Here is a 23,444-nt window from a genome sequence, read left to right as displayed (position 1 = left end):
TCTAGTGGAATAAAAATAAACAAAATGCAAACACAACCATCATTCATTGTGTACTTTGCACATTTTATTTCAGCAGCATAATCCAAACGCACAGTCAGAAAACAATAAGCACATTACAATCACTTGCCAGTTGTTGACATTACTATCCATATATCTCGGGTCGTGTCATCTTTCTATTACACAAAGTAGCGCTTTGCATCTTAGGTTTCACTGTTGTTTGTTTATGGCGAATTGTGGCGTAGGATGGGGAGTCAACTACTCCGTCGCCTCCCCCTTGCCCTCCCTTTCTGTGGTCTTGATACCGACTTCTTCATCCTTCTCAAGAGCCGCCAAATCTTCACGGGCCTCGGAGAACTCTCCCTCCTCCATCCCCTCACCCACGTACCTGAATACACACCGAATGGTTAGACCTTTACACAAAAAAAAGACACAAAAAACAACAAAGTCCTCTACATATTTGTCACTGGAAGGTTAGACATCCAGGTAGTAAGATACGCCAAAAATAGTTACTCAAGTAACTGGATAAAATTTTGAAACAGTCAGAAGTTTCAGACAGCATCTGCTGTCTTTCTTCAGTGACTCTGTAGTCTTTTTTTTTATTTGGCTGGCATGTAATTATAAGTACATACAGCCAGAGCTACCCCCTCCCCCCTACAGCCATTAGCTAGTATGAATAACTAACATTGGGAGGGAGTTACACAAAAAACAACTAGTAACACATTACAAATATATACATCAGAATTCCCATTTATTGCTTCTGTGATTCAACAAAGCGTCAATTTTCCCACACAAGGTGTATATGGTAACATAATACCTACTCGGTCCCTGTGATCAACGAATACACCATCGAACGTAGCGTAAGTATTACGACCTCCTAATCAGTATTTAAAAAAAACCTGCAAAACCTACGCTACTCTCGGTAGTATATTCGGTGATTATATAGTCAGTCAGTCCATAAGTACTATGACATAGTACTGCGTTAACAAAAATTTCAACAACAGAAAAAGTTCTGTTGATTTGGTGAATATATGAACCAATTATACATTACGAATAAGCTGCTAGGGGGCCAAAACCTACACCACTTCTTGATTACATCACAAGCTACAAAAATCAAGACCATAGCACGTCCAGGTCAAACGATACAAAAATGGAAGTTCTGTTGCAGTACCAAGGTCACATAGCAGGGGATCCAAAATCGACCTTGAAATCAACACCCGCCGAAATACCATCGTAATCCATAAAGGGTTTCTTGAGTTATGCTGAATACAGTATGTAGAAACACGAACACACGCAGAAACACATACACACACACACACACACACACACACACACACACACACAGACAGCCATACACACAGACACATCACAAACTATATCTCCATTTTTTATGAAGCCAAAAATGATGATGCATCAGACAAAACAGATGATACGAAAGTTGATCTCACCACTGGACGAGACGAGGGCGCGCTTGCTGTACATAAGCCGGAATATGGCGTGTATTCGTGGACACTTGAGGGGATGGGTAGATGGTGAACCCCAACTTGGACTTCTTGCCGTAGTCCACAGAAAGCCGTTCCAGCAGAAGAGAGCCCAAGCCAGACCCGGTGCCTCCACCGACGGCGTTGAAGACGAGGACGCCCTGCAGACCGGTGCACTGGTCAGCCAGCTTACGGACACGATCCAGGACCAAGTCGACGATCTCCTTGCCGATGGTGTAGTGGCCGCGGGCGTAGTTGTTGGCGGCATCCTCCTTACCAGTGATGAGCTGCTCAGGGTGGAACAGCTGGCGGTATGTACCGGTACGGACCTCATCGATGACGGTAGGCTCCAGATCCAGGAAGACGGCGCGAGGAACGTGCTTGCCGGCGCCGGTCTCGCTGTAGAACCTGTTGTCCCCACCGCCTATGTTACAGGGAAAATGTCATGTTACTTGTAGGCATAGACAAAAATGACAAACAAAATAGACAGAAAGAACAAGGTTTGGTAACATTGAAACAATGATGTGAGGTAACGGATACAAAATAAAAATGAGTAGGTTAGGGAAACAACACTGTAAGGATACACACAAGAACAACAATGTCAGCTAACATAGCGAGAAAAACAGCAATGATGGTAGGTAACAAACAAAAACAACAAGATTATGCTGCAGAAAAAATACCAGCAGTGTTAGATACCAACCTCAGCTACTACATACACACATAGCCTAATTAAACAGCAGTGAAGGCTTATACACACTATGTGCGGTTAAGTAGACACCGTAAAATTTACAACATGTACACTGTTAAGTGCACATTAAATTAATACTATATACAATAAATAGGCACAAAATCACATTCAAAGTAAGAATAAACTTAAGTGTAAACCACTATCATTAAAACAGCATATCTACTGTCCGACTGAATTATAATTCTACTTTAAAACTACTGCAGAGTAAAATATAACTTGCTGACCTGTAGGAGCGGCTTGGGCGGACATGATCACCAGGGAGGCTACTCCCCAGAAACACAGCGATGTAGGATTCATGCTTCTCTCCGTCTGGAAAAGAGAGTCAACATTCACTTTGTGCCGCATAGCATAACATCAATGGCGGTTACAGTCCCCCAAGCAGATACTGGGCCCCAAGCAGATACGGCCACAAATCAGATACGGCCCCCCAACCCAAGAACCTGATCCCCAAAAGTTGAAAATTGCCTTGCAGGACGCCTGCGACGGAGGCTAGACATCAACGAATTCTTTTGTGCCGAGCTTTGAAAAATCCGTTTCACATTTGTATTTGGATAATTGAAAAGAGCATGTGATTACCCACTCCTATTACACACACATACGAATAAAGTTGGTGACATATTATTATTATTATTTGGTAGGCCGACTACTCTCTCTTCGCAGCCAGGGGCAGAATTGCGAGGAGCGCACAATTGGCGGGGCTGAGTCGCGAGGGTCTGTAGCGACTACCATTCGGCGCTAACTCAGGTGACCTCAATATGGCAATTGCCCCAAGTGCGGCCATAAGACTGTAGGTTTTGAACTACTCACACCGGGAAGGACTTCTACTCTTTTCCATAAGTGCGGTGAGTTCTTTAACGTGCTCGAGGTGTGGCTCTCCTCAAACATGGGACCTCCATTTAAGGACGGACGTCCCTAACCGAAGCTAGGTATTCATTTACACCTAGCTGAGTGAAGTGAGGAAAGCCGTGTAAACATCGGGGCCTATCGGTGGTTTCAAAACCGGGACCTCTCGGTTGTGGGTGAAACACCCTACCGATTGCGCCAGACGATGCCACATATGAAACAAAACGGGTAGTAACAACTAACCACCTACCAGATATCGTAACAACTTGTTCACACACAAATATTCCACTGGAAACAACACCTACTTCACGGAGGTAACGAGACAAGCTACACTGCTACGACACTGTCCAATCTGTCGCTAAGCTGTGGTACAATTTCTTTACCCCACCGTGCTACCTGTTTCGAGCCCTCCCGACATTCAAAACGGAAGGCTGGATGGATATTTTAAGATTTGAATCAAGAGACTGCCATAAATGGCACAAAGGTATTACATCATGATCAAGAAAAAAACTCCCTGTTCCATACATTTCCAAAGCTATGCTAGAGAAAATTTCCCTGTAAAGTAAGGCAACCCTCAGTGACATACAGCTACAAAGATGAGCAGAAGGTGGAAACTTACTTGGTTTTTCGGCCGGGCGAAGAATCTGAGGATCTCTCGGTGAAGACTGTCAAAGAAACTTCTGACGTGGCTGAAGTAAAACAACAGCTTGGAATGAGAAAACGAAGCTGCGACGGAGCTTTTCAAGACAAAAGTATGCAATTACGCAAATTTCCTTCCTCTCCATACGACCAATCAGATCGGAGCTTACATGGGGTGACCGTGAAAATGTGGGCGTAATGTCCAATCATAGATAGCCAAGCAAGCACGCCATATTCAAATTTTTCTCTGCGACGTGTCATCTCTGAGTTACCAAAGGGTGAAGCAACCACGGAGTAACTGACGTAAACTAGATTAAAATGTTCTCATGGGTTTAGCTTTGAAAACTGAGTGGACAGGCCATCGTGTATTTTTAGTTGTTGCTTCTGAGTAACTCATCCATGTGTATTTTGCAATCGGCGGGTCATAATTCTTTACCAGATGGGTTTTTAAAAAACTCCATAGTTTATGCTGAAAGAGCTGTGCATGTGGAACCTGCGTTTACCGATGATGGAGATATTTTGCATGCTTGTTCTGCGTGATTTGTGACAAATTATTTTAAAATTGATGCTGTAAATTTTGCTATCGGATTATCAAAAAATTGAAAGACAAGGATGGGAGAATTACAGTATCCATATAGTTTTTCTTAAATTACAGTAACGTTGGTTCACATCGCGGAGTGATATAAACTCGCCATTTTTAATAACGGTGTATTTAGAAATATGTGCTGGACGCAACGTCAGTTATAACGCCAGCAATGCAAACCTGACAGACTACACTGCCTGCAAAGCTTCGATAACCATGCATTAGAAGATGGCGACGTCAAAAACTCTCCGTCCCTTATTGACACAGTCTGAGGGCGTCGTGGGAGAATCACACTGTATGGTTGCTCTCTACTCTATAAGACAAATGTCACATTCGCTTCCTGCTAAACACAATTATTTAAACGAAAACTTATTAGAATCTCTTTTGCTAACCTGCAACTGGACTCTCAGTGTGATCAATCATCAAAAATACCACTTTGTTGCTGCAACCTATGGCTACGGCACTACGGACTTTCCCGCCACCATATTTATTACCCATAATCCTGCTATGCAGCAGACGACAAAGGTTTGTGAGGAACACATTTTTGTCTAAACGTTGTGTGTGATAGTGGACTGAGGGCGATATTTTCTTCAAAATTTGCTCCTAGCACAAGCAGAAACACATTGACATAGTGGTATTACCATTTATACGGCATCCAGCTAACGTCCCGATGAATAAATGTACACGTTGCCATGACGGTGGGAATCGACTTTGAGTGACGTTCTACTGACTCAACACACGGGTTGTTACCGGGCCTGATGTGTGCGCTATGGCCGTTTTGTCTTTTGTGTTTTTTTGTTTTTTGTTTGCTTCGAGACGTTTATTTGACCTTCGAACTCGATCTCTTCAAGCCAAGGTGGGAACAATAGCTGCTTTATAAAAGCTAATTAGCGGCAAGATATTTATGACGAATCGTCTCTCCTGAAAAAAATGTTAGCACCTGTCCGAGAGCACCGTCATTCTGCGTGTGGCGGACGGTAGTTTCAAATTACAATATTATTGTATCAGCACGACTAGAGAGAAAATACAACATATATAGCATTTATGCCAAGGTAATCCATGATATTGACAGAATAACATAAAAAAGAATGGTTTATTGTTTCGCCAAATTGGTTTCAAGTAACTCGTATCGAAAAAAAACGGTTTTACGTGAACTAACGTTATATACGATTATACAATTTCTAAAAAAAAGGGAATAGAAATCCTACGCTTGCTATTATTATCTTCATATAGACACATTCTAGCAATACTTTTGAGCTAATCATGGGCATAAAAAAGAAATCTCAGTGACCTTTGAGTGAATATTTTGCAACACCCATTATTAGATAGTTCCTCACCCATGTTAAGATAGACCCTCACAAATGTTATAATGAACAATATGATGAAATGAATGGTATGTCTGACAACCTTAGTCTCGAAAACATATGTCATGAGACCCTTTCTTTTGCACAGTTTACACTTTGACGAATAGGAAAATACTACTGGCTCTCCCCAAAGCTGGGACCTAAATTCAACGTCCTATCAGAGAGACGTCCCTAATCGAAGCTAAGTTCTCATTTTTCACCCGGGTGAATTGAGGAAGTACCTTTACCAATGGCACAATGTCGGGGCGCATCTCCAGACATGTCTAGGGGTAACCCGGGGTCGAACTCGCGTTCTCTTGTTTGACAAAAAATATCCCCCCAATAAAAGAAATGTTACTTATATTTTACAATATAGTTTAAAAGTTACCAGACACACCGATGACGTTTTTGTACATGTTGTGACATGATCACACATAGTTATAAGATTTATATTTATACCTTCATAAAATGATATATGCCAAATTTACGACAGTGGCTTTTTGTCTCTACCAGAAAATATTCTGTCTAGCTCAGATTTTAACCCGTAGTTTCCCTTTGTTCCTTTAAGTATTGGAGAAAATTGTCAACAATTGTCGGGTATATTACGTTGCAGAGAGGGACCGGGGCAAATTGTTTATCATCACATTTTCTCAGGGTTGTAGCTGGGAGAGGGCTGTATACTTAGAGCCTTCTGTTTGTTGTTCATGTTGCTTTTGAATTTGCGCGTCTTTTGAACGGATATTTGTGGTAATTTTCATTCACAGCTGCACGGTGTGGACATCATGCCACTACATTGATTCCGATTATCTTCTCAGCTTGTTTCAATTTTTTAATTTTTTTTTTTCCCTCGGCACACAACAGTACAATACTAACATGTTTGTTTTGCGTGTCATCTACATGTATTGAACAGAAGGATAGAGTACTAACAGAATGCTACAATGATCGGCAAAAATACTGAAACATTAACTTACGATTGTGACATAAAGAAAACTACTTCGTTGTATTTCCACCGATCGTGACATGATGGAAAAATTATTCTACGTGTTTCTTCGGTTGTCAGTGTGCGTTAACATCGCGATGGTTTTATGTTCACGTTTTTTGCGGTAATCATTTCACGGCGAAAGGTTTACACTTTGACGAATTTGAAACCACTAGGTACGAGGTTGGCAGTCGACGTGCTGAGTGCGTGCGGCGTGCTAACGTGCGACATGCACGGTCGGGGTTATACCGCCCCTTGTGGGGTGACATACCCTTTCGTTGGCTGATTCATGACGGGGATGCGCCAGGTCTCCTGTTCAGGTGATTGACGTAAATCACCGTATGGATGATACGAGACGGAGGTTTGCCGGGTGATTTGGAGTGAATCACCAACTCAAGACAGAAGGATCGCAAACAGTGTCATGGCCCTACTCTTTTTCGAAAGGTTTGGTGGGTTCTTTTACGTGCGAGGGGTGTGGCTCTCTCCAAACACGGTACCTAAATTCAACGTCTTATCCAAGTGACGTCACTAATTGAAGCTAGGTACTCATTTATACCCGAGTGAAGGATCGCACACCGAGGCATAACCCCTTCTCTTTTTCGAAAGGTGTGGTGGGTTCTTTTACGTGCGAGGGGTGTGGCTCACTCCAAACGCGGTACCTAAATTCAACGTCCTATCCAAGGGACGTCACTAATTGAAGCTAGGTACTCATTTATACCCGAGTGAAGGATCGCACACCGAGGCATAACCCGACTCTTTTTCGAAAGGTTTGATGGGTTCTTTTACGTGCGAGGGGTGTGGCTCTCTCCAAACACGGTACCTAAATTCAACGTCCTATCCAAGGGACGTCACTAATTGAAGCTAGGTACTCATTTATACCCGAGTGAAGGATCGCACACTGAGGCATAACCCTACTCTTTTTCGAAAGGTGTGGTGGGTTGTTTTACGTGCGCGGGGTGTGGCGCTCCCCAAACACGCCACCTGAATTCAACATCCTATTCAAGGGAAGTCCCTAATTGAAGCTAGGTACTCATTTATACCTTAGTGAAGTGATACCTTTCACAATGTCGGGGCGCATGTCCAGACATATCTGAGGGCAGCCCAGGATCGAACTTGGGTACCCTTGTATGACAGACAAGTGTTCATACCATCACGCCACACGACGGCACTAAAACTGCCGTTCTCTGAACACTCGTGTAGGCATTTAGTTTCCCCGCCTTAGTCTCCTCTACTAAAGTCTATGTGTAGATTACAAAACTAAATGATCCAAAGACATACATCGCAGATATTTTTTGACAAAAACTTTTAGTATCTGTATGTGTTTGCTTGTGTGCGTGTGTGTCTGTGTGTGTCTGTGTGTCTCTGTGTGTGCTTGTCTATGTGTGTGTGTGTGTGTATGTGTGTGTGTGTTTGTCTGTGTATGTCTGTGTGTGTGTGTGTTTGTGTCTGTGTACGTCTGTGTGTGTGTTTGCCTGAGTGTCTGTGTGTCTGTCTGTGTGTCTGTCTGTGTGTCTGTGTGTTTGTGTGTGTCTGTGTGTGTGTGTGTGTGTGTGTGTGTGTGTGTGTGTATGTGTGGATGAGTTGCAAAAATGTTATACTCCAGACCCTGAGCACATCAGGTATCAGAAAATACGTTATCCCCCCGATGAAAGGAATGTTACTCCATATTGCAATATACTTGGAAAGTAGAACCAGGCGGAAAATGTGAATATATTTAAGTAAAGCCTGGCACATGTTATAGTTGATTTTCTGTGTCCCCATGGAAGCCAGTGTCTGTACATGAAATCTAATGAGGAAGCGGAAATTCAAAAAGACCTGACTATCTCTGTAATAAATTGGTTTTGCGACTGATAGTGTGAGCTAAAACGCATTTGTGAATTAAGTGATTAAAATGCTACAGCTTTCTGTCTGATAAGGTAAGCTTCGATCCAGGCATAGGAAAAGAAGTCCCGACATTATCAATTGTCCACATAAACTGTCCTACATATAGTTAGATACCAGCGTTCAGTTTTCCTCGGCAAACTTTCTGGGATTCTTGGACACACAGTTAATTCCAACATCCTCTCTGATAACGTTTAGCAGCTTATAATTATACGTGGTAATTTGCACTGTTCTTCTTGCATCAACCGTAAAACGTATATTTATACGATCGTAAAATGATACAAATCTACTGTGGCTGCTGCCTTGAGTCATATTTCTGCCACTGGGTAAATATTTTATTTAGTTGGTTTTGCCCTGTAATTTCCCTTAATTGTGTCACAGTAACTCGCACGGACGAATTCAGAAATCAAGAGAACAGCCCACAATCTTGACTTGTATACTGCAGTGGAGGGAGGGGGGCAGAATGCTCAGCAGAAGGATTAAGAAATTTCCCAGCGTTGTAGCTTAGGGAGGTAACGTTACAAACGAGAAGCCTTCTGTTTTTTTTTGTTTGTTTTTTTTGTTCTTCTTGCTTCTTCTGCGTGTGTTGAGTTTATTTAGGAGGCGCCCATTTTCAATCAAATTATGGCAAATAGAGAGAAAGAAATCGCCAGTTTTAAATGAATTCTTCGCAGAAATACATCTCATCGATATTTGCAAAGAATAGGTGAATACACAGCTTTGATATGGTATCAAACATTCCATACGAATTATGCAGCGAATTATGAAATTTGTTGATTTCAAGTTTGCAAATCGTTGGGGAAAATCTCTACCAGCTGAATAAGGAATACGAAATCACCGCGATATTAGGTCTGGGGAAAGACCCTCGTTTGTACACAATGCAGGGATTTACGTCTAGTTGTTATCTCCATGAAAAACGGAGATACTGTGTTTGGTGTGTTTGTGTGTGGGTGCACATAAACACTAAAACGTGAAGCACTCATAACGGTCTCAAAAAGAAAAGAAAAAAGAAAAAATAAACAATTTTGTCTGTCCCGCAGTTTTAAGTGCCTGGAAACGTTGGTGTAGAGGGCCTATAGGGAAAAAAATGTTGTGTCGTTGGAAACAGGGGGAACCCATGTTACAAGTGATTACGTCATGGGAAAGCAGCGAATGCAGCGGGAGCTAATAAAACAATCTGGCAAACAAAAGAGTGGCAAACCTTCCACATCCAAGTCTTTATAAGAAACCTTCTTTCTTGTTTTGAATCAGAGGCTGTCAGTGGACAACATTAAAAGAAAATACGCGTAAAAATAGTATTTATCAGAATCATTGCCAGACACACCGAGGCCTTATTTCTACCTTTTGTTACATGCTCACACACAGTTATTACATGTAGATTCATATCTATACGTTCATAAAATGATAAATGCCGAATTTCCGACGGTGGCATTTTGTCTCCACCAGAAAAAATTCTGTCTGGCTCATGATTTAACCCGTAGTTTCCCTTTATTCCTTTAAGTATTGGAGAAAATAGGCAACAATCTTGTACATGTCGTGTGTCTTGCAATGGAGGGAGGGGGGGGGGGGATTTTTATTAGAAGGATGACCATGACATTTTCTCAGGGTTGTAGCTGGGAAAGGGCTGTATACTTAGAGCCTTCTTTTTGTCCTCCTTGTTGCTTTTAACTTTCTACGTGTTTTGTACGGATTTATTGGTAATTTTTGCTGACAACTGCACGGTGTGGGCATCATACCGCGACGTTGGTTCAGTTTTCTTTTTCTCGGGTTATTTCGATTATTTTCTTGAATCGCCATAATTGTCCAAAACTAACTTGTTTTTTTGTGTGTTTGCTATGCATATATATTGAAACGAAGGTTAGAGCACCAACAGAATGCTACACGGATCGACAAAAATACTAAAACATTAACTACGATTGTGACGTGAAGAAAACTAATTCTGCGTGTTCCTATGGTTGTCACTGTTTTTGTAGGAAGGGTGGGTGGGGGGGGATTTGCACAGTCACTGGAAACAGAAGAACACCTATTCTAAGGTTGAATCAAAATATATTATGATAATACACACACCTGATTTGAACGTCTGTTGACGAAACTTGGAATAAAGTGGCAAACTTGCTTCTCTGTACTCGTTCGGTTGTAGGGTAATACAAGCACACAATATTCTAAATCCCTTTTTTCTTCCCACGACCTTTCACCTTATAAAATGGCCGTTACAATCACGGAGAATCTATTACTACCTTTGTTATCTGAATTATTTGAGAAAGGTCATAATACGTATTTCCGTTTCCGGTGTCATGTTTATGGCCGCAGAACACAGTATTAATGGGCGACCCCCGTCCCCAATAGTAGTTTGGGTATGAAGTAGTGCGTCACATTGCTTGAAAAGGCCGTAGTTTTTCTTCAGTGCACGTTAGCGAGGCTGAAACTGTAGTGAATGGTAGGGGAATACGTCAGTTTTCAGACTGTAGGAGTTGGATTACGATGTTTGTTCGGTCGGTTTGGATTCGCGCCTTAATCTTGTTACCGCCCGGCTACTGTAATTCGACTGCAGTACAGTGACCTCTGCTGGGATTCATTTCAAAGTGACATTTAAAAGAGAATGAGCCGGCAAATTTAAACTCATTTTCACATATGTTGTAGATTGAACCTTGAAGGCAAACATAATGAAATCTGGCTCCCTAATGGTGCACCTTTCTAAAAATTTTCAAGCGGCGAAGCTTCTCACTTTGGGATCCTTAACAATGTACACCCCCATAGGCGAAATACTGTGGTCTGGAACCTTGTGTGTCAGAAGTCGCCATTGCAAAGGATGGCCCAAGGCACATGCACGCCTCCTTGCTGTAAACGTATGTACTGCAACATTACATTATACCATTGGAGCAATCGAAGAAGGCCATCCTCACCTATCCATTCTTCGTTAACGCGTTACGCCTTTGCTTGTTGAACTACACTTGGTAAATAGTATCCAGGCTCACAGTACTCCCAAACATTTTGAAATCTTATGTTGCCGATAGATTGATACAAGCAGCTGACCATTCAGTGTTAGAAATACTGCTAAGCACAGACACACAGCCTAGACAGATATGCAGATAAAAACAAAATGCGAATAGGCAGACCAGACAAAACATTACATCAGTTCTTCAACGTAAATACGAGAGCGGAAGGATTGTCCATTGGTGAAACACTTGATAACATTCACCTCAGCATTCTACACTCCAACCTAAAGCAAGATGGAGAATACCTGTTTGAAAAAAATTATAATTTCTCTTGACAAACACATTTTGTTAACTTGAAAGTTGAATAGCATGACATGTGATGGTAACGTAATATTTTTAAGAGATAAATACAATAACAGATATGCATCTAAATTCTTGAAAAAATAATGTGAAAGCACGAGCCATAGCAGGGAACATACCAACCATCACTCAACAGAGACGGGGGTCGGCACAGACTTCCAGTGACCTTTGACCCACATCTGGAGTCACGGGTCTGTTAACCAGGTTATTTATCTTTGTATCCGTGGATCAAAAGTGCCACCTGGCAATAATGACGAGAACTGCATTTTTTTTCTATTACCTTTAAGACGCCTTTTTTTCGTGCTGCTGACCAAAAGCCTCACTTGACACTATTAACTACTCTTCCAAATGTTCACAGCAACGTTTTGTCTGACGAAGTTTTGCCTAATCTTTTTTTTTTTGTGATTGCTGGATAACTTATCCTTATTTTGAAAATAAGAAACTCAAAAGCAAAGTGCAATTTCTCCTGTAACTAGGTTTTTGGTACCGGTACCTTGTAGCCGGTATTTTCTTATGGACCGGACTAAAAAGACAGGTCCAGAAAAAATCAGTGGACCGGCCTATGGACCGATTAGAAAATTCCAGGCTACCAGCAGGCGGTCACACATAACCGGTCTAATACAAAATAAGTAGATTTAACGAGTCGTGGTTTCCTTTTTCGAAGACGTTAGCTGTTAGTCATATGTAGATGAGTCAACAGACGGCGAGTGCACATTAGTGTGCACCGAGAATAATCACATTATTCTAATATACAATTTGAACATAATTTGTAGGACTCACTGAGACCTTTACTTGTGTCTCGCTCTGCGAAATATGATGTATTGCGATACTACTTTAATCAGGTACAGGTACAGGTCCGGACCTGGACCTGACCCTCTGGACCTGGACCTGGACCGGACCTGAATTTTCTGTACCGGTACCCACCCCTACCGGTAACACAATTCGTGGATCAAAAGCGTCACCTGGCATTTTTTTTCGAACCGCAAGTATTTCTCGTCCTGTCAGCTTCCGTCTCATCGATCAAAAGCAATCTCCAGTCGGTCAGGAACCTCAAGTAATACGGTTCGGAATCCACCGTGTAATTTCCTCTGTGCACACCCTCTATTCATACAAATTGAGGCCTTCTATCTTCGTTATACCTGTATTGCTATAACGTTGAACGTGCATGGTACTTTTCAACAAGACGACGCCTGACGACAAACTGTTGGAGTTCTAGTTAATCCACAGTCATAAAGGAAATGCAGCAGTAGGTATGCTTTTCACTGATGTCAAACGACCTTTTTGCTTGTGTTTTTTTTTTTTAAATAAGACCAGTTGTCCTCGTAAAAACAAGCAATCTATTCTTAGTCTTGCACGCTTTTCACAAAACACAAAAATACACATATTCTTTGTCCTGAACACTATACACAAAAAAATACATGTCCTAGGTCCTGAACACTATAACACAAAATACATGTCCTTGTTTTGAACACTATCCACACACAAACATACCTGTCCCTGGTAATGAACACTATCTGCACACAGTCAAACCTGTACTTGGTGCTGAACGCTATCCGCACACAAACATTCCTGTCTTTGGTGCTGAACACTATACGCACACAAACATACCTGTTCTTGGTCCTGAACACTAGCCACGCACAAACATACCTGTTCTTAGCACTGAACACTATCCACACATAAAATACCTGTTCTTGGCACTGAACACTATCCACACACATACATACATACCTGTTCTTGGCACTAGACACTATAGTAGTCCACTGTTTTCTGTTTTCACTAGACACTATCCAAACACAAAATACCTGTTCTTAGCACTGAACACTATCCACACACACACAAACTGTTCTTGGTACTAGACACTATCCACACACACACACACACACACACACACACACACACACACACACAAACTTTTCTTGGTGCTGAACACTAGTCACACACAAAATACCTGTCCTTGGTACTGAACACTAGCCACACACAAAATATCTGTCCTTGGTACTTAACACTATCCGCACACAAACATACCTGTCTTTGGTGCTGAACACTATCCGCACAAAAACATTCCTGTCTTTGGTGCTGAACACTATCCACACACAAACATACCTGTCCTTGGTGCTGAACACTAGCCACACACAAAATACCTGTCCTTGGTGCTGAACACTAGCCACACACAAAATATCTGTCCTTGGTACTTAACACTATCCGCACACAAACATACCTGTCTTTGGTGCTGAACACTATCCGCACAAAAACATTCCTGTCTTTGGTGCTGAACACTATCCGCACACAAACATTCCTGTCTTTGGTGCTGAACACTATACGCACACAAACATACCTGTTCTTGGTACTGAACACTATCCGCACACAAACATTCCTGTCTTTGGTGCTGAACACTAGCCACACACAAACATTCCAGTCTTTGGTGCTGAACACTATCCGCACACAAACATTCCTGTCCTTGGTGCTGAACACTATCCGCACACAAACATTCCTGTCTTTGGTGCTTAACACTATCCGCACACAAACATTCCTGTCTTTGGTGCTTAACACTATCCACACACAAACATTCCTGTCTTTGGTGCTGAACACTATCCGAACACAAACATTCCTGTCTTTGGTACTGAACACTATCCGCACACAAACATTCCTGTCCTTGGTGCTGAACACTATCCGCACACAAACATTCCTGTCTTTGGTGCTGAACACTATCCACACACAAACATTCGTGTCTTTGGTGCTGAACACTATCCGCACACAAACATTCCTGTCTTTGGTACTGAACACTATCCGCACACAAACATTCCTGTCCTTGGTGCTGAACACTATCCGCACACAAACATTCCTGTCTTTGGTGCTGAACACTATCCACACACAAACATTCCAGTCTTTGGTGCTGAACACTATCCGCACACAAACATTCCTGTCTTTGGTGCTGAACACTATCCGCACACAAACATTCCTGTCTTTGGTGCTTAACACTATCCACACACAAACATTCCTGTCTTTGGTGCTGAACACTATCCGAACACAAACATTCCTGTCTTTGGTACTGAACACTATCCGCACACAAACATTCCTGTCCTTGGTGCTGAACACTATCCGAACACAAACATTCCTGTCCTTGGTGCTGAACACTATCCGCACACAAACATTCCTGTCTTTGGTGCTTAACACTATCCGCACACAAACATTCCTGTCTTTGGTGCTTAACACTATCCACACACAAACATTCCTGTCTTTGGTGCTGAACACTATCCGAACACAAACATTCCTGTCTTTGGTACTGAACACTATCCACACACAAACATTCCAGTCTTTGGTGCTGAACACTATCCGCACACAAACATTCCTGTCTTTGGTGCTGAACACTATCCGCACACAAACATTCCTGTCTTTGGTGCTTAACACTATCCACACACAAACATTCCTGTCTTTGGTGCTGAACACTATCCGCACACAAACATTCCTGTCTTTGGTGCTGAACACTATCCACACACAAACATTCCAGTCTTTGGTGCTGAACACTATCCGCACACAAACATTCCTGTCTTTGGTGCTGAACACTATCCGCACACAAACATTCCTGTCTTTGGTGCTTAACACTATCCACACACAAACATTCCTGTCTTTGGTGCTGAACACTATCCGAACACAAACATTCCTGTCTTTGGTGCTTAACACTATCCACACACAAACATTCCTGTCTTTGGTGCTTAACACTATCCGCACACAAACATTCCTGTCTTTGGTGCTTAACACTATCCACACACAAACATTCCTGTCTTTGGTGCTGAACACTATCCGAACACAAACATTCCTGTCTTTGGTACTGAACACTATCCGCACACAAACATTCCTGTCCTTGGTGCTGAACACTATCCGCACACAAACATTCCTGTCTTTGGTGCTGAACACTATCCACACACAAACATTCGTGTCTTTGGTGCTGAACACTATCCGCACACAAACATTCCTGTCTTTGGTACTGAACACTATCCGCACACAAACATTCCTGTCCTTGGTGCTGAACACTATCCGCACACAAACATTCCTGTCTTTGGTGCTGAACACTATCCACACACAAACATTCCAGTCTTTGGTGCTGAACACTATCCGCACACAAACATTCCTGTCTTTGGTGCTGAACACTATCCACACACAAACATTCCAGTCTTTGGTGCTGAACACTATCCGCACACAAACATTCCTGTCTTTGGTGCTGAACACTATCCGCACAAAACATTCCTGTCTTTGGTGCTGAACACTATCCGCACACAAACATTCCTGTCTTTGGTGCTGAACACTATCCGCACACAAACATCCCTGTCTTTGGTGCTGAACACTATCCACACACAAACATTCCAGTCTTTGGTGCTGAACACTATCCGCACACAAACATTCCTGTTTTTGGTGCTGAACACTATCCGCACAAAAACATTCCTGTCTTTGGTGCTGAACACTATCCGCACAAAAACATTCCTGTCTTTGGTGCTGAACACTATCCGCACACAAACATTCCTGTCTTTGGTGCTGAACACTATCCGCACACAAACATCCCTGTCTTTGGTGCTGAACACTATCCACACACAAACATCCCTGTCTTTGGTGCTGAACACTATCCATACACAAACATTCCTGTCTTTAGTGCTGAACGCTATCCGCACACAAACATTCCTGTTTTTGGTGCTGAACACTATCCGCACACAAACATTCCTGTCTTTGGTGCTGAGTACTATCCGCACACAAACATTCCTGTCTTTGGTGCTGAACACTATTCGCACACAGACATTCCTGTCTTTGGTGCTGAGCACTATCCGCACACAAACATTCCTGTCTATGCTGATGAATACTATCCGCACACAAACATTCCTGTCTTTGGTGCTGAACACTATACACAGACAGAATACCTGATGTTGATACTGAAAATTATCTGCACACAAAAAAATATGTTCTTGGTACGAAAAACTATCCACGCAGAAACATACCTGTTAAAGGCACGACAATATCGTGATAACTGTTAGAAAGTTAAACCTTAAATATAACATTTGCTTGCAAATGATAATGTTCACATTTACATGGCATATAAATAAACAAATGGGACACTCACTACACTCCAAGCAGAGGTATGGGTCCGATCGTTTTTTAACGTGTTTAGTTTAGGCATTTCTGACCAACACACGGTTGGCGACATAATGAAAGGGGACAAAATAGAAAGCCTGACAAAAACACCTAAAACACGCCAAAAACCAAAACTGCACCAAAACTGCACCACTGCTAGGTATGGAAAAGTCACGAGTACTATGTCTTTCAAAATGTGGATGATATGGAATAAAGATTTATTCTATTCATATATTGACTGTACCATTTCATCATCACTTTCAATATTTTTTTCATGACCAGTTATAACATATATCAGCACACTAGACACATATATATTAGTCTTGTACCACCAAATGATTTTTAACCCTATCTAGTTATATTTATCGATTTCAGTAAGGCCTTTCACAGCATACATAGGGGGAAAATGATGAACATCCTTAACCCTATCTAGACGGGGGGGGGGGGGGCTAAAAGTGCCCGCGCCAACTTTGACATCGTATAACTGCCAAACGACGTACGGTAGGACAACCAAACTTGGTGACTTTTCCTAGAATTAAGTTGCCAACAATATTGTGATAAAAGTATAAGTTTATCATTTTTCGTGTTGCCATGGTAACGGGTTCCTGAAGAGGCATTTTATGCAAATTTCACTAATTTCGATTTAAACATAGTTGTTTCCAATGTTTTCTTGCTCAACCACACTAGTTCCCTACATGCACAACATCACATGTGATTTAATGTAACTGTCATGATTCAATATTCATAAATTATGCTAATTTGATGACGTCATAGCTCAAAATCCAAGATGGCGGACAAAATCATTATTTTCGGTATAAACAGGATTTTTCGCCTTTAAAGTCGTCACAACCTGGAATTTTCTTAACCAGAACCATTCAGATTAATGTTTTTAGTCTATTTTGATTGTTATTTGGGATCATACATGGAAAAAATGTATTTTGAAAAATTTCCATATGGCCGATCCAAGATGGCGGATCCCAGGTGGTCGCTAACAACACATGACGTCATTCTTCGACGTCATTTTGACGTCAACTTAGTCACCACTGACGTCAAATGTCTTGGCATACCTTTCAATCAATAATACGCACTATTTTGTCTAATACTTTTAGATATTATGGGAATTCCCTATTTAGCCAATAAAATCACATCGATGACGTCATAATTACGTCATATTACGTCATAACGTCACCAAAATTACAGATATTACAAAACTTTACGTGAACATCACTCCTTGCAAATTTTGTGATGATAGAGCATACTGTTCGGAAGTTATGACCGGTCCCGGTTAAGACCCCCCCCCCCGTCCAAGAAGTCTCTAAAAAGCCCGGTCCAGATAGGCCTATGGAATTCCCGTGAAGCTTGTGGAGGTTATCAGAAAACTCTACGAGAACACCCGAGCAAAACTTCTGTCTCCAGATGGAGAAACTGACCTGTTCAATATTACAGCTGGAGTTTTACAGGGAGATACTCTTGCACCTTACCTTTTTCTGATTGTCCTTGACTACATCATGCGTCAAACACTTGGGGACAAAGAGACTGAATTCAGCTTCGAACTTGTGAGTAGGAAAAGTAGCCGCCACCCCCCTCTTGTAGTCAATGACTTAGACTTTGCAGACGATATTGCTTTGTTGTCAGAAAAGATCAAACGAGCACAAGAACTGCTCTTGCGGATAGAAATTGAATCTGCAAAAGTAGGACTTCATCTTAACGCGAAGAAAACAAAGTTGATGGCATACAATCACTCTAATCTCATCATGATCAAAACCAGGTCTGGTGACGTAGTTGAGGAAGTAACGAACTTTAAATACCTTGGCTCAAACATCGAAAGTTCAGAAAAAGATATAGATGTATGGAAAGCTCTAGCCTGGAGTAGCTGCTTTAAGCTAAGGAAAATCTGGATATCAGGGTTGTCTCGGAAAATAAAACTGAAACTTTTCATTGCCACTGTAGAATCCATTTTGCTGTATGGGAGTGAAACATGGACACTCACCAAATCCTCAACAAAAAGGCTAAATGGAACCTACACGCGAATGCTCCGAATGTGTCTTAATATCTCCTGGGAGCAAAAACTCACCAACGAGCAGCTGTATCAAGACCTGCCACCAGTTTCAGAAAAAATAAAAGCAAGAAGATTGAAATTAGCTGCTCATTGCATCAGACATCCGGATGTCATAGCCTCCAGACTAGTGTTATGGGAACCCACAAAAGGGGAAAGAAGCCGTGGAAGAACAAAAGGCACCTTCATCGATACACTAAGAGCCGATACCAACCTTACTGAAGTGAAGGAGATACAGTCCCTGATGGAAGATATGGTCGAGTGGAGGAAGCTTTCAAGTCTGGTTCGAGCGGGAGCTCGACCAAAGCAAAGTAAGTAAGCATGTACATGCCAGGGTTGCCCAACTAGCCGGAGGCTATTACTAAGAGCGACCCCTTGTGCGGTCATAGGACTGTAGGTTTTGAACCACTCACACCGGGGCATGCCCCTACTCTTTTCGATAAATGCAGCGATTCTTAAACGTGCTTGAAGTGTGGCTCTCCTCAAACACGGGGCCTCGATTTAACGTCCTATCCGAAGGACGTCTCTGGCCGAAGCTAGGTACTCATTTACACCTGAGTGAAGTGAGGAAAGTCGTGTTAAGTGCCTTTCCGAAAGGCACAACATCGTGGCATATCGGTGGTTTCGGACCCGGGACCTCTCGGTTGTGGTCGAAACACCCAACCGATTGCGCCACACGATGCCATTAGGTCGCAGACATTCTGATGTACCTATCTCGCAACGCCTATGATTTATCAGACACCTCGCGAAAGTTGATTGCATTACGTCTATCTACTGCATGTACATAATTGCAAACCGGGAGCCAACAAAAGACGAATCAAGATAATGATGTGCACAAAATAAACCTTTGAAAATTTAATGACGCGCTGTACGTCACTGTGGCACTCCCCAGCAACATTCTGTCTCGTACAAAAGTGTCATCTCCAAGCAGATGTAAGGATCCGTCTCAGCATTATTTGAAACGCATGCTTTTGCAACGTTCTAAGTCCCCTTTTTCAGTTATTCCCGCTGGTATGTTTTGTGTGATACATACACACACATACATAATCTAAGTTTGAGCATTCACAAAGCATTATTCCAGTATTCTCTGCTATATATCATTTTTAACAAGTCTTTTCCATTCAGACAAGTTTTCGACTAGATAAGGCTACACCAAGTAATTTTTATGGATGACGTCCGCGCGCGCATTGATTTTGGTCTGCTCCCAGAAAAAAACACAAGAAATTCCGCTTCCTGTAACTATGATCAAAGAGTTTCGACAGTGCTGCAAATCGAAAGAAACAGGACAGGACAACAACTGCTGTTCAACTTCAACTGATTTATTCAAATTATTGCTTTTTCATGATGAATAAAAGAATTGTTAGTTGTTACACTGTGTTCTCTCATTCAATTTGTGTCCTAACATGAGTCGTCGACTATTATATTTCAAATCTAGGTATCTTGTTTTTTCGGCCCTTTTTTTTCGCTCTCTCGCATTAGATTTAGGGTCTCCAAAGGACGTCATCCATAAAAATTACTTGGTGTAGCCTAAGGTTCAAATATGGACAGCCTCTTCTTCTTCTTCTGGTGACCAAAGACACCACAGTGGGATGAGCCACAGAAATAAACGAATGGGGCCATTAGACTCTCTAACACAAGAAAGAAATAGCGAGCCCTATTTCAAACTCTTCTCTTGAAATAGGAAGCCGAAAGTAATGTACTAATGTTCGCGGTGGTTTCATGCTCGCGGTTTTCGCGTTGAACTTTGAACCACCGCGAAAATTTTTGGCCACCTATGACTGTAGCGCTACTATCCACCGTGAACACCATATTTTCTTCCTACCACAAATTAAAAACTACGCAAACTTAAATGCATTAACAGTATGTCCGTTCGTAAAGCAACGTTTCTTCATCAGTTCCACATGGCAAACTGGTCATATTGGTGACGACTTCCTCACCACACATCTGCTTGAAGTAGTGTGTTGTGTAATAGGTTGTTGTGCGTGTGTTTGTGGGTGACCTTGAACAGTACACAGCGTTAAAGAACGATAGAGAAGGGGGTGACTATTACCCATCCCACACGGACAGGCTGGATGGTTGGTTGGATAAGGGAGGATGGACCAAGATTCTGGTCATCTAAAGCCGCCGTGACTTTACATGTCGTCTCGATAGAATCCGTTGTCTTATTGGGTTTCTTATCTGTGCTATACTGCTACGTTTCATTCTAAGATACTTTGAGTAAAGTCATATTCAACTCAACGACTTTGGCAACAACATATAGTACCAAGGAGGTATACATATAACCTCCTTGGTAGCACGAATAAAATCAATTATATTGTTTAGCAGGTACCGCCACGTACTGTGTACTAAACATTGCTTCAATAACAAGAAGTCATTAACAATAATTACGTTTCATTGTTGCAACCAGCTGCTATCATTAATATTTCAAACTTCATCACTTAAAATTGTTGTTGCTAGGTGACTACAGCGTCTTTTGTCCGTCTGTCTGACTGTTGACTGAAAGCAACAGTTGAGCCACTTACACTTGCACAACGACAGGGGGGGGGGGGTCTGATGTGAAAATGATTTTAAAGTATAAGGACGCGGTTCTTTACGCACATCATGCGTGTTGCACAAGGATTCGTTTACAGACGTCCACGCTGTAGTAAGATGCATAAAGTTTCGGCAATGTCGACAACTGTGTTCTCGCCTATTCTGACATGTTTGAACCCATCGTGAGAATGGTTTCGTCCTGACAACCACTTGTCTATATCATATCAATAACATACCCAGTTAGAATTCTGGCAGTCGGTCATATCTACGTCCATCAGCTGTGTGTTCGAGCTGCTCCGAAGATGTAATTTAAACGGCGATCGGCCCCTGTTCGATCCAGTAGAACAGAAACTGACCGATAAGACTTTGCGTTTGTTCCATATTTTCGAGAAATTCTTTGGGTAACTTTTTTCCGTGTAACCTGCCGGTGCAACCAAACTTTCGTCTGAAGTCTACAGTCAGAAGAGCGGCGCCTCCCCGTCCGTCGGGGAGGGTGTGTGTGGACGCATTCAAAACTTCTCCATATTTCTACTGGACTGATTCCGACGGAAAGAAGACGAGGAAAAATGTTTGATTCTGGTCTGCTCTTCACGCTTGTGCTCGCCAGCTCCTGTGTCGGCTTGGGACAAGGTAAAACAATTCATATTATGAACAAACAAAGAAACACACACACACACACACACACACACACACACACACACACACACACACACACACACACACACAAAAGATATACATGCATCGTATCATGTTTTAGACCATGTTAAGACAAGTTGACTAATTTCAGAGCTTTTGATATCATCAAAGACAAAGTCTTCGGTACATCCTAGCTGTACATATGACTTTGCTACGCACGCTCTGGGCCAGGAATAGCTATGATATTGATGGTCACATTTTGTTTTCTTGTATCACCGATGTGTATTACATCTACATATTTTTACGGAGTAATGTACGATTCTTTGCTATCTATGATAACTTAATAGTGCGTACGCCAACTACCAAGCCCGTTCAAATCGAATGTTGGCTTGTGCTCGGCCATACAGAGGCAAACTGTGACAAACATCGCTGTGAAGTACAAGTGCACGTTAGCGACTTCGCTGCGATCGGGTGATTTGACAGCGCGCTCAACTAATTTCATCGATAAAAACTAATCTTTTCACGCTTTTTGTGTTTTGTTGCCTTTCCAGTAATAGATCTATTTGTATGTTTTGCATGATATTCCGGTTAAGTCAACGGTAACACCACTCCAGTTTGGGGCCCAGAGATGCGGCCTGGAAAAAATTCTTGAGACATGGAAGACTATAAACAAGAAAGATGATAAAAATTGAAGTGCAACAAGACAAAACTGTTATCCTGAAATAATGCGTAGTTCAGCAATTTTCCATGCACTGGCCATCACCGAAGAAAACGGAAGCGAGGAATAGCGCTACTTTTGTATTTTACCACTTACGAAGTTATAATAACTTACTTTTTTTTTTCAAGATCGAATAAAGGTTCATTCTGATCTTAGTACATGTAGTTCCCCCCCCAAAAAAAAAATATCAGTCTAAGAATGTGATGGCGAAACCAATTTTTGAGGTTGCGTGTGTGCTATGGTTTCCAATTGGTAGCAATCATTGTATGCTTATGATTATATGGTAGAGTAAATTTGAAGCATTGTTCGAAGCCACCGTTGCCATTAATATTTCAAATTTCATTACTTATAGACTTGACCCGTCACATGCGGTTTTCTTCACTTTCGCGACAGAATGTTAATAGTTATTGCTAGCGGCAGCCGGCAAGGCAACATATGGTTGAGTGCGCAAATAAGAAAGGGACCTCTACATTATGGGCACGCCCAAAAATTATAGAATAGAAAGGCACCAAACTTCGAATTCTGTTTTCCGTGCAAACGTCTTTGTATTTGTCTGTGTGTGTTTATGTGTATGTTTACGCCGCTGTGTGTGTG

At 41.9% G+C, this 23,444-nt stretch overlaps 1 protein-coding gene across 1 annotated transcript; it reads right to left on the bottom strand.

Annotated features, from left to right (window-relative positions):
- Positions 1-255: 255 nt before the first annotated feature.
- Positions 256-10,657, bottom strand: LOC136437586 (tubulin alpha chain-like). The gene is made up of 5 exons (XM_066432206.1): positions 10,562-10,657; positions 3,689-3,758; positions 2,451-2,535; positions 1,446-1,902; positions 256-385 (listed from the first exon to the last, which is right to left on the bottom strand). Exons 3-5 carry the CDS (start codon positions 2,521-2,523, stop codon positions 256-258), a joined length of 660 nt encoding a protein of 219 aa, XP_066288303.1. The 5' UTR covers positions 2,524-2,535; positions 3,689-3,758; positions 10,562-10,657.
- Positions 10,658-23,444: the final 12,787 nt, after the last annotated feature.

The sequence above is a fragment of the Branchiostoma lanceolatum genome, chromosome 6, assembly GCF_035083965.1.
Source record: "Branchiostoma lanceolatum isolate klBraLanc5 chromosome 6, klBraLanc5.hap2, whole genome shotgun sequence".
In the NCBI taxonomy this organism is placed as follows: domain Eukaryota; kingdom Metazoa; phylum Chordata; class Leptocardii; order Amphioxiformes; family Branchiostomatidae; genus Branchiostoma; species Branchiostoma lanceolatum.
This window is presented reverse-complemented; position numbering and strand designations above follow the sequence as displayed.